Source organism: Bufo gargarizans, chromosome 3 (assembly GCF_014858855.1).
Source record: "Bufo gargarizans isolate SCDJY-AF-19 chromosome 3, ASM1485885v1, whole genome shotgun sequence".
NCBI lineage: Eukaryota > Metazoa > Chordata > Amphibia > Anura > Bufonidae > Bufo > Bufo gargarizans.
The window spans coordinates 527,385,271-527,398,770 of NC_058082.1; the positions used below are offsets into that span (position 1 = coordinate 527,385,271).

Sequence of the window (13,500 nt, forward strand, 5' to 3'; positions counted from 1 at the left end):
TACAATTCCATAGATATGGCATTTCAGTGCCCAATGTGTGATGCCCAGCTGGTGCCATCTGAGACTCACAATACACTAGTTGAATTGAGACAGGTTCCACTGGGTATGGAAATACCAGAAATATGGACACACAGCAGGGCTCAGAAGGGAAGAGCACCATTTGACTCTTGGAGCACGGATTTTGCCAGAATGGTTTTCAGCCCCTGCATCTTTTTTGTAGAGACCCTCAGGTACCCATAAACTAAAACCCTCAAGTTATTAATCAAGGTCTGGAGTGAGCAATTTGACACCAGATGTATTTTTCAGAAATTAATGAGCAAATGACCTTGCAAAATGAAAACGGCAAGTTTTCCACAGATATGGCACTTCGGTTCTCAATATGCCATGACCAGCTTGTGCCATTTAAGACACATCACACTGTTTACATTGTTAAGCGGGTTCTACTGGGTAAAGAAGTGCCAAAACATGGACGTAAACTGCTGTTTGGGTATGTTGCAGAGTTTAGAAGGGAAAGACCACCTTTTGGCTTTCCAGCACAGATTTTAATGGATTGGTTTACACCATGTTTCTTTCAAAGAGCAATTTTCTGAGAATCATACTTTTCTTTATTTTTATCTCAATTGAGTTCTGTGAGGGCTTATGTTTTATGGGATAAGTTGTAATCATCATTGGTTCTATTTTAGTGTACATACTACTTTTTGATCACTTTTTACTTCACTTTTTGGGAAGAAGGATAAAGATAAAGAATTTCTCCATTCCTTTTTGAATTTTGTTATTCCGGCTTACACTGCTTGGAAAAACTGGTATGTTATCTTTATCCTGCTGGTCAGTACAATTAAAGAGAAACCAATTATAATTTTTTTCCATTTTACACAAAGTTTTACAAAAAAAAAATCTTGTTTTTGCATTGCCATTTTCTGAAACCCATATTTTAAAAAATTATTTTTTTGCTGGATGTGGCATTTTCATTGGTACTGTACCATTTTGGGAATTTTTGATTGCTTAAGTTTCGGGAGGCAACAAGACCAAGAAATGGCCTTTCTGGCATAGTTTTTTTTAATGGTGTGCACCTGATAGACTTAATAGAACAGGTTATTATGGAAGCAGTGATACAAAATATGTCCATTTTTTATTCTTGTTCATTTCTACCACAATAAAGGCATGTTTGGGAAAAAAAATCATGTTTTTGTGTTGCCATTTTCTGAGAGCCATTTATTTTTTATTTTTCTGGAGATGATCTTGTGTGAGAGCTTTTATTTTGCAGGATGAGATGATTTTTTCATTGGTAACATTTTGGGGTAGATAGGACTTTTTGATAACTTGATATTATGTGACCACTGTTTCTATTTATTTTTACAGCATTCACCTAATGGGATAGATTATGGAATATTTTCATAGAGCAAGTAATTACGAACACAGCAATACCTAATATTCCTATTTTTTTTTCCAGTTTTACAGCATTTAAAAAAAAATCATTATTTTGTCCCCATATTCTAAGAGCCATATGGTTTTTTTTTCTAGTGATGGTCTTGTGTGAGGGATAACTTTTTGCAGGATGAATTGACATTTTTATTGGTACTATTTTAGGGTAATAGTACTTTTTGATCAAAATGTCCATACAAGAAAAAGGGTCGGCACTGCTGAGTGTGACAAATGTCCAACTGTATTCACATCTGCACTCGCAACATGCGATATATGGTGGTGCTCTGCTTGATAGCCATACAAAAATCAACGAATGAAGAAAAAATGGGAGGCTAGACAAAGAGCAGGAAGCATGAAACGGCTATTGCCTGATTTATCTGTGCGGTGCCTGCACTTTCCAGTTTTTAACCAGAATAAAGCTGCAAATATTACTTTATTGTGAGTGCCGCTATTCATTTTTTCTTCATTTGTTGATTTCAACATTTTTTGATCACTTGATATTGTGCTTTTTTGAGGCACTGTGGGACACAGTACAGACAAAAAGAGTCACATTTCCATGTTTGAAGTCTATTATAATGAGTTTCACCAAAAATGTCAGGGGAAAATGCTTTATACAACATCATGCACCTTCTTTAGTTATATATATATATATATATGTGTGTGTGTGTGTCTATAGCCCCAACACATTCTGAACTCCTCATCTTTCCTTTTGGGGCCACAGTTTATTTCTGAATAATGAACCTGAGAGAAGAAATTAGGCAATTTGTATGTGAGCATCAACGCTCTGAGTGATGGGGCCTAGACAGATAGCGGTCTAATCAGGAGGATTAAAAAAAAGCCAAGCAGTATATCCGTTTATATAATATATACTTCTACTTTTATTTTCAGGTAAGAATAATTCGGCTGCTGACAATTTTGCCTGCATGATATACAATGTTTACATCATGAACTGCTCCTGGACTGTGGGCAAAGAAGCCCCTGAAGATACTCAATATTCTTTGGTTCTCAGGTAAAAATGTAGTAACATAGTAACATAGTTTATAAGTCCGAAAAAATACATCTGTCCATCCAGTTCGGCCTGTTATACTGCAAGTTGATATAGAAGAAGAAAAAAAAATTAACCCTGTGAGGTAGAAGTTAATTTTCCCCACTTTAGGGGAATAAAAAATTCCTTCCTGACTCTAATCAGGCAATCAGAATAACTTCCTGGATTAACGACCCATCTCTAGTAGCTATAGCCCGTAATATTATTACGCTCCAGAAATACATCCAGGCCCCTCTTGAATTCCTTTATTGTACTCACCATCACCACCTCCTCAGGCAGAGAGTTCCATAGTCTCACTGCTCTTACCGTAAAGAATCCTCTTCTATGTTTGTGAACAAACCTTCTTTCCTCCAGACGCAGAGGATGTCCCCTCGTCACAGTCACAGTCCTGGGGATAAATAGATGATGGGATAGATCTCTGTACGGACCCCTGATACATTAATACATATTAATTAGATCTCCCCTCAGTGGTCTTTTTTCTAAAGTAAATAACCCTAATTTTGATAATCTTTCTGGGTACTGTAGTCCACCCATTTTAGTTATTTCTTTATTGCCCTCCGCTGGACCCTCTCCAGGTCTGCTATGTCTGCCTTGTTTACAGGAGCCCAGAACTGTACACAGTACTCCATGTGTGGTCTGACTAGTGATTTGTAAAGTGGTAGGACTATGTTCTCATCATGGGCAGCTATGCCCCTTTTGATGTAACCCATTATCTTATTGGCCTTGGCAGCAGCTGCCTGACACTGGTTTCTACAGCTTAGTTTGCTGTTCACTAAAATTCCTAGGTCCTTCTCCATGTCAGTTTTAGCCAGGGTTTTACCATTTAGTATGTACGGGTGACTTGTATTATTCCTTTCCATGTGCATAACCTTATATTTGTCAGTGTTAAACCTCATCTGCCACTTATCTGCCCAAGCCTCCAATCTATCCAGATCCATCTGTAGCAGTATACTGTCCTCTCCTGTGTTAATTACTTTACATAGTTTAGTGTCATCTGTAAAAAAAAATGCTATTTTACTGTGCAAGCCTTCTACGAGATCATTAATAAATATATTAAAGAGAATAGGGCCCAATACTGACCCCTGAGGTTCCCCACTAGTGACAGTGACCCAATCTGAGTGTGTACCGATAATAATCACTAGAGATGAGCGAATTTAAAACAAAATTTATTTGGCCGGTTCGCCGAATTTTCCCCAAAAAATTGCTTTGATCCGAATATATTTGCAATGAATTGCGATAAAAACAGCTTATTCCAGGCTGCATATAGCCTTTATATGAGTGTAGCACACTGTGCCTTGCAGTAACACACATAGGGAGTGTGCTGGGGTAGTGAAATAATACTGTCAGTCAGTATGACATGCAGATGACAGGTGTTGCTATTAGAATCACTGCACACCACTTATTTGGGCAGTCACAGGGCCAAAACTGACCAAATAACTCAATTATTAATTCAGCCTTACAGGTCCATGTTAGCATCAAGAAGAAGCACATTCCTTTGTCAGCTGATTCCACATAGATGTCTACAGAACCTGTTCTAGTAAACACTTATAGAAGTAGAGCCCCCCCTCCCCCCGTAAGCAGTATGTTTGTGTTGAAGTCACAGATTATTTTGCCCTTCCTCTGATCAGTCAGAACCATAGCCCACAAAAAACGGATCCTGTCTGGGGAGCATACGTCTTCACTCGGTCAGCATTTGCTCAGTAATCCATCAGTATTGGTAATGCCAAAAAAACAGAGGTGGATACAAAACAGAGATGACATGTGAACAGAATATTTGCATGTCTTTTGTGTTTTGCACCCACTCCTGCTTTTGGCTGCAAAATCATAAGACAATTCTGATGCGACCATACAGGCCTTACAGCTGCTGCACAGACAGGATCCATTGTGCGTCCTATTTTTCCTTCCTTCTGACCGATCAGAAGAAAGGTCAAATAAATGGTGATTTCAAGAAGGCCAAACAAGGATAATAGCGACCCCGTCATAGAGTGAGGAGGGTGGTCACAGCATGAGAAGTGTACAGAGTGGCCCTATAACATAGTGGTGAGGTGGAGGCAACATGAGGAGACCACCAAGTGGCACAATGACAGGGTCTGGAGGTGGCGGCAGCTACAGAAGGCCACAAAATGGCACAGTGACATAGTGTGGAGATGGTAACATCAGGAGGCCAGAGTGACAAGGTGACATAGTGTGGAGATGGCAGCAACAGCAGCAGCAGCATAATACCACAAAGTGTCACGGTGACATAGTGTGGAGATGGATGATCTTATCTGATGCATCAGGCATTTGTGGGTGGAAATCCTGGCTGATCCACCCCTTATTCATCTTGACAAAAGTAAGTCTCTACACATTTTGGGTGGACAGGCGAGTTCTTTTGGGGTAACTATGGCACCCACCGCACTAAACACCCGGTCTGATGCCACACTACTGGTCGGGCAGGACAGCTTTTCAAGGGCAAACTCGGCCAGTTACGGCCACAAATCCAGTTTGGCTTCCCAGTAGTCCAGCGAGTCTTCTATGATGGCTGGCAGGGTGCTGTCAAAGTATGCCACCACCTGCTGGTTCAGGTCCTGCTCCAGGTCTACCTGCTGGTGCTGGTGAGTAGTTTCTTCACTATGCAGGTGAAGAAAGCTGCTCATCAGTGACTCTAGACTCAGGCTGCTGGTGCTGCTGTCATTTGCGATGAAGTCGAAGATCCAGTCACGCAATCTAGAACCGCTGGGTTGCTCGTCAAGACACAACCGCTAGCTGACATGCAGACCTGAGGCCTCGGGAAGAAACCCCTGCTGCCACGCCCCCTTACTCTGCTGTGACCTGTGCCTGCACCAGAATTATTTACGCCTCTGACACTCCCTTGTGCGGGGCCTGGCACTTCTCTGTCTGACATACTTTTAGCTGAACTAAATAAATTTATAGCAAATTAAAACACCCCTAAAAGCGCCAAATATATATTTCTTTTTTTACTGAGATAGGCAACTAAAGGATTTGAAATTGTCAATGAAACGATTTCAGCGTAAATAACAGCAAAAGTGAACTGCATATATATTTCTTGTATTAGAAATCGTTTAGTGGCCTATTTTAGTCTAATACAAGAAATATATATGCAGTTCACTTTTGCTGTTATTTACGCTGAAATCGTTTAGTGGCCTATTTTAGTCTAAGTAAATAACAGAAAAAGTGAACTGCAAATATTTTTCTCTTGAAATATGACAATAAACGCTTTTAGCGCAAATAACACTAAATGTAAACTGCGTCTATTTTTCTTGTATTGGAGTAAAACATGACAAGAAACGCTTTCAGTGGAAATAACACCAAATGTGAACTGTGTCTATTTTTCTCATATTGTAGTAAAATATGACAAGAAACGCTTTTATGGCAAATAACAGCAAATATGAACTTAGTCTATTTTTCTCTAGAAATATGGCAATAAATGCTTTCAGCGCAAATAACACCAAATGTGTACTGTGTCTATTTTTCTCGTATTGTAGTAAAATATGACAAGAAATGCTTTTAGCGCAAATAACACTAAATATGAACTAAGTACATTTTTTTCTTCTTCTCTAGAAATATGGCAATAAACGCTTTTAGCGCAAATAACACTAAATGTGAAATGTGTCTATTTTTCTTGTATTGTAGTGAAATATGACAAGAAACGCTTTTAGCGCAAATAACAGCAAATATAAACTTAGTCTATTTTTCTATTTTTCTCTAGAAATATGGCAATAAATGCTTTTAGCGCAATAATACCAAATGTGAACTGCATCAATTTTTTTCATATTGTGAAATATGACAAGAAACGCTTTCAGTGCAAATAACACCAAATGTGTACTGTCTATTTTTCTCATATTGTAGTAAAATATGACAAGAAATGCTTTTAGCGCAAATAGCACTAAATATGAACTAAGTAAATTTTTCTCTTTTTCTCTAGAAATATGGCAATAACCGCTTTTAGCGCAAATAACAACAAAAGTGACCTGCGTAAATATTTATCGTATTGTATTGAAATAGGCCACTAAATGATATCAGTGCATTTAACAGCAAAAGTGACCTGAGTATTTATATATATATATATATATATATATATATATATACAAAGGAAAAATGGCGGCACTGGAACACAATCAAATAAAGGTAGGGTGCACGTCTCCAGGGGAACAGGCTTCTTACCCCAATGTATAATCCAGAAGAATGGGCGGCACTCCAAGGAAAAGGATAAGTGAACTTTATTCACCCAGGTGGTGCAACGTTTCGGTTCTGCACTAGAACCTTTTATATATATATATATATATATATCTTTTTCCACAGATAAAAGCCACTAAAGGCTTTTCAACATAGCACTTGCACCCCAATAACTAATTGCTGGAATGACAGATTTATATTATGAGACTATCTGGATTCCCTCTCCCTAGCGCCTGCATACACGTCTGTTCCTGAACAAAGTACGATAGTGAATGGCAGACTCTAAGATGGCCGCCGTATTTATAGGGCTGTGACATCACCAGGCTGGCTGGCTGCTGATTGGCTGCATGCATGGCATTATGGATCATCCCACCTTCCCAGAGTTCCTTCCCCCATGTCCTCACACGTGTAGCCGGCTAGCTGCTATGTTAGGAAAAATTGTGATTCGTTACCACGAAGCGCAAGTATATTCGCATTTGTTCAGAATCAAATTTCCCCTGAAAATCGGAATGAATTTGACTTTGTCAGCTTCGATTCGCTCATCTCTAATAACCACCCTCTGTTTTCTATCACAGACATTTTCTCCCAGTCCAAGCATTCTCATTTTGTATACTAAACTTTTATGCGATACAGTGTCAAATGCTTTGGAGAAGTCCAGATATACAACATCCATTGATTCACCGCTGTCAAGTCTAGAACTTACCTCCTCATAGAAACTGATTAAATTAGTTTGACATGACAGATCCCTCATGAAGCCATGCTGATATGGCGCTATTTTCTTATTTTCATTGACGTACTCCAAGTTAGCATCTCTTAGAAAACCTTCAAACAGTTTACCCACAAAAGATGTTAAACTTACCGGCCTATAGTTTCTGGGCTCTGTTTTTGGACCCTTTTTGAATATAGGTACCACATTAGCTATCCGCCAATTCTGTGGAACACTTAAATATCAGAAATAAGGGTCTGGCTATGACATTACTTAATTATCTTAGGATACAGGGGTGTATGCCATCTGGTCCTGGTGATTTGTCTATTTTAATCTTTTTAAGACGTCGCTGTACATCTTCCTTGGTCAAGCAGGGCACTTTTAATGGTGAATTTACTTTTACATTCTGCATTTCATCAGACAGTTTATTTTCCTCAGTAAATACAGTGGAGAAACAACTATTTAAAAGCTTTCCTTTCTACTCATCGCTCTCTGCAACTCCCCCTTAACCTTTTATTCCCATAAGGTATGTATGTATGTATAAATACCTATCACAATTAGATTTTAGGATGCTTTTAAAAATATCCAATTTTGTGGCTGTATTTTTATTTTTGAGGACTTTGTCCTAGTTAGTTAGGCTTATGGCCTCTCTTAGGTGACTAAATTTTGCATTTTTGAAGTTTGGTATTTTTGTTCCTCCCTGAAGAAACACTCTTTTGAATGATAAGTGGAAGGTTATTACTTTATGGTAACTATTTCCCAGGTGCCCCCAACCTGCACATCTGTTGTTCTGTCAGGTCTATTGGTTAATATTAAGTCCAGTATGGCCGTTCCTCTTGTCGGTTCCTGAACCAGTTGGGAAAGGTAATTGTCTTTGGTTATTGCCAAGAACCTGTTTCCTTTATGGAATATACAGGTTTCAGTTTTCCAGTGTATATCTGGGTAATTAAAGTCCCCCATAATAACAACCTCATTATGATCTGCTGCCTCGTCTATCTCGTTTAGTAGTAGATTTTTTTTCTGTGGACTCTGGTATATTAGGTGGTTTATAATAAACTCCTATTAGTATTTTATTATAGTTTTTTCCTCCATGTATTCTACCCACAGTGACTCCACATGTTCATGTCCCTCACTTATATATTCTCAGACTGTGGGCTTTAGACAGGACTTTACATAAAGGCAGACCCCTCCCCCTCTCCGGTTTTGGCGATCCTTTCTAAACAGACTGTAACCCTGTACATTAACTGCCCAGTAGTGTTGATCGAGCATGCTCGGCCGAACACCATTCGATGCTCCGCACATGGCGGTATTCGGTTGAATACTGCATGTGCTCCAGCGCAATACTGGAGTCTCCTTCCCACACGTTTGTGCAGGTAAGTACTGCCCTTCACTATAATGCCATAGCCATGTTGGTTACTGGCATTACAGTGATTGGCTGGCCGAAATGCATCATCGGGTGCTATATAGCACCCGATGACACGTGTTCAGCTCAGTGTTAGTCAGGGAGAGCTGTGCTGAAGAAGGGAAAAATAGTGTAGGGATTTTTATTTATTTTTTTTACTTGTCAGAGAACCAAAAGTCCTAAAGGACTATTGTTGTGTGTGGCATCAGCAAAATATATTTTTAGTGCAACCTGCACTAATTTGCTAAAATTTTACAGACCAAAAAGTCCTTTTAAGGACTATTGTGTGTGGCAGCAATATCTATTTTTAGCGCATCCTGCGCTAAATAGCGTGCAATAGTTAGGCCGCTGCGGACAGTGACATTACCTGGGGTACATCTCCTGTGTAACGTTTCCACATCCCAAATACCTGTGACATTCCCTGTAATTTTTTATTAGCCGCCGGTGACATCAACGACATTATCTGCTGTACTTCTCCTGTGTAACGTTTCCACATCCCAAATACCTGTGACATTACCTATAATTTTATATTAACCACTGCTGACATCAGCAAAATTATCTGTGGTATTTCTCCTATGTAACGTTTCCACATCCAAAATTGCTGTGACATTCCCTGTCATTTTATATTAGCCGCTGCTGACATCAGCGACATTATCTGCGGTATTTCTACTGTGTAATGTTTCCACATCACAAATACCTGTGACATTCCCTGTAATTTTTTATTAGCCGCTGGTGACAGCATTGACATTATCTGTGGTATATCTCCTTTGTGATGTTTCCACATCCCAAATAGCATTTTTTATTATTTTTTTGTGTATACACTTACAAATCGTCCGCTACTGTACGTGTGACATACTTTCAAGCATATATAACATTTAATATGAAGAAGGCGAGCAGTAAGGGATGAAGCGGCAGTGATGCTGATGGTGCACACAGAGGCCATGGCCCTAGGCACATTGAAACTGTGCCTGCTGCCAGAGCACAAGAAAAACAATCATCCACGATACCTAGCTTCATGTTCCAGTTTGCAGAGCGGCGCAGGACAACGCTCTCGAAGTCAGACCAGTGCGACCAGGTAGTCAATTGGATTGCAGCAGATAATGCTTCCAGTCGGTTAAGCACCACCCTGTCTTCCACCAAGTCCAGTCTCAGTATCCAAGAGTCTGGTAAACACATTCCTCACCCTGATCCTCCTTCTCCCAACATGGAGGATCTGGCCAAACAAGTGATCCCACACTCGGATATTCCGAGGAGCTCTTTTCAGCGCCATTCCTCCATCCATGGGCCTCTCGACAAGCCAACTTGAAGAGGGACATGGGGAGATCGTGTGTACTGATGCCCAAAACTCTTGAGCATCCACAGTCACAAGAAAATGATGATGAGGAACGGCAATTAGAGTTTCAAGAGGTGGATGATGATGAAGAGACACAGTTGCCAATAAGTCAACTGCAATTAGTGTCTCAAGAGTCCAAAGACATACTGATAGGGACCTTAGATTGAGAGCCCCATTTGGGACAGTTGGATGATAATGTCTGTAAAGCGCTGCGTAATATAGTAGCACTATATAAAATGCATAAAATAAATAAATAAAGAGGTTGATAATGAGGATGAGACACATTTGTCAATAACTGAGGTTGTTGTTAGGTCAACAAGTCAGGAGGATAAGCATAATGAGGAATTGGAGGTGTTGGGCGATGAAGTCACTGACCCAACCTGGGAAGGTGGCAAGCCGAGCGAAGACAGCAGTACAGAGGGGGAGGGATCTGCAGCACTGCAACAGACTGGAAGAGGCAGTGGGGTGGCAAAACGGAGAAGACGGGCCACACCAAACAGGCCCGCAACTGTTCCCCGGAGCACACCCTTGCAGAAATATCTCTTGCCAAGTGGTAGGTGCTCCGCATTCTGGCGCTTTTTGGAAGAAATATATATTATTGGGATATATATATTAAATTATAAATATTGGGACATAGACACAATTCTAACATTTTTGGCTCTATACACCACCACAATGGATTTTAAATGAAACGAACAAGATGTGCTTTAACTGCAGACTGTCAGATTTAATTTGAGGGTATTTACATCCAAATCAGGTGAACGGTGTAGGAATTACAACAGTTTGCATATGTGCCTCCCACTTGTTAAGGAACCAAAAGTAATGGGACAATTGGCTTCTTGGCTGTACTATGGACAGGTGTCTGTTATTCCCTCATCATCCCAATTACAATAAGCAGATAAAAGGTCCAGATTTCATTTCAAGTGTGCTATTTGCATTTGGAATCTATTGCTGTCAACTCTCAAGATGAGATCCAAAAGAGATGTCACTATCAGTGAAGCAAGCCATCATTAGGCTGAAAAAACTAAACAAACCCATCAGAGAGATAGCAAAAATATTAGGTGTGGCCAAAACAATTGTTTGGAACATTCTTAAAAAGAAGAAACACACCGGTGAGCTCAGCAACCCCAAAAGACCTGGAAGACCACGGAAAACAACTGTGGTGGATGACCGAAGAATTCTTTCCCTAGTGAAGAAAACACCCTTCAACAGTTGGCCAGATCAAGAACACTCTCCAAGAGGTAGGTATATATGTGTCAAAGTCAACAATCAAGAGAAGACTTCACCAGAGTGAATACAGAGGGTTGACCACAAGATGTAAACCATTGGTAAGCCTCAAAAACAGGAAGGCTAGATAACAGTTTGCCAAACGACATGTAAAAAAGCCTTCACAGTTCTGGAATAGCATCCTATGGACAGATGAGACCAAGATCAACTTGTATCAACTTGGGAAGAAAAGAGTATGGAGAAGGAAAGGAACTGCTCATGATCCTAAGCATACTACCTCATCAGTGAAGCATGGTGGTGGTAGTGTCATGGCGTGGGCATGTATGGCTGCCAATGGAACTGGTTCTCTTGTATTTATTGATGATGTGACTGCTGACAAAAGCAGCAGGATGAATTCTGAAGTGTTTTGGGCAATATTATCTGTTCATATTCAGCCAAATGCTTCGCAGTGCAGATGGACAATGACCCAAAGCATACTGCAAAAGCAACCAAAGAGTTTTTTAAGGAAAAGAAGTGGAATGTTATGCAATGGCCAAGTCAATCACCTGACCTGAATCCGATTGAGCATGCATTTCATTCGCTGAAGACAAAACTGAAGGGAAAATGCCCCAAGAACAAGCAGGAACTGAAGACAGTTGCAGTAGAGGCCTGGTAGAGCATCACCAGGGATGAAACCCAGCGTCTGGTGATGTCTATGCTTTCCAGACTTCAGGCTGTAATTGACTGCAAAGGATTTGCAACCAAGTATTAAAAAGTGAAAGTTTGATGTATGATTATTATTATTATTATTATGTCCCAATACTTTTGGTCCCTTAACAAGTGGGAGGCACATATGAAAACTGTTGCAATTCCTAACACCGTTCACCTGATTTGGATGTAAATACCCTCAAATTAAAGCTGACAGTCTGCAGTTAAAGCACATCTTGTTCGTTTCATTTCAAATCCATTGTGGTGGTGTATAAAGCCAAACATGTTAGAATTGTGTTGATGTCCCAATATTTATGGACCTGACTGTATATGGTTCAATCTTCCTTTTATAGTCCTCCTCCTCCTCCTTTTTCATCATATCAACACGCTTATTAGTGTCCCCTTGCTCCTAATGTTGTAGAGGGTCAATTCACCTGCAGTCCCTCGCATGTAATGTTTTAGATGGTCAGCTTTTACCAGCAGGCCCACACATACAAACTTGTCAAGGGTCAGTTCACCAGCAGGCCCTCACCTACAATCTTTTAGAGCGTCAGCTCACCTGCAGGCCCTTGCATGTAATGTTTTAGAGGGTCAGCTAGCCAGAAGACCCTCACCTAAAATATTTTAGAGGGTAAAGTCACCTGCAGGCCCTTTTTGGGAGGGTCAGCTCACCAGCAGGCCCTCAACCATAATGTTTTACAGGGTCAGCTCACCAGTAGGCCCTCACCTACAATCTTTTAGAGGGTCAGCTCACCAGAAGGCCCTCGCATATAAGGTTTCTGAGGGTCAGCTCACCAGCAGGCCCCCAACCATAATGTTTTACAGGATCAGCTTACTAGCAGGCCCTCACCTACAATCTTTTAGAGGGTCAGCTCACCAGCAGGCCCTCACATGTAATGTTTTTGAGGGTCAGCTCACCAGCAGGCCCTCAACCATAATGTTTTACAGTCAGCTCACCAGCAGGCCCTTGCCTATAATTTTTCAATAGTTAGCTAAGCAGCAGGCACCCACCCTTTATTTTTTCGATGCTCAGATCAGCAGCAGGCCCTCGCCCCTAATGTTTTAGAGGGTCACCAGCAGGACTTTGCTCAATGTTTTTGATGGTCACCAGCAGGCCATCAATCATAATTTTTCAAAAGTGTATGATGCCCTCCTTTATGTGTAATAAAGGGTGTATTAGAGTGCCGGTTCCTTGCAATTTTTGGCAGCCCTTTCCATTTTTCTTCTAAAATTGATTTTATCTTTGGTTTAGTGCGTATTATTGTCAGTCTGTAAAAGTGGTGTTATACTCGGGCAACATCGTTACCAGCAGTGACCTGGGAGTCCAAGATACATCCAGACATCCTCCCTATGCTGTTCCTGAACCATTTCGGTGGTGTTTCCATCAATTTCTGACCTTTTCCTATGAACCAGACACCATCCCCTTTCAGAGCAGGGGGTGCCTAGTTTAATACTCTGGTTCTCTTATTGACTTCCATTGTTCTCGGGCATCCCGAGGTGTT

The 13,500-nt window shown here is 40.5% G+C and overlaps 1 protein-coding gene across 1 annotated transcript in view; it reads left to right on the forward strand.

The window, feature by feature from the left end:
• LOC122930545 (granulocyte-macrophage colony-stimulating factor receptor subunit alpha-like) overlaps nucleotides 1-13,500 on the forward strand; it is a 129,585-nt gene that overhangs the window by 55,122 nt on the left and 60,963 nt on the right. The window contains exon 5 of the mRNA XM_044284015.1: nucleotides 2,311-2,431. Coding sequence (XP_044139950.1) covers nucleotides 2,311-2,431 — 121 coding nt within the window. The remainder of the gene's footprint in view (nucleotides 1-2,310; nucleotides 2,432-13,500) is intronic.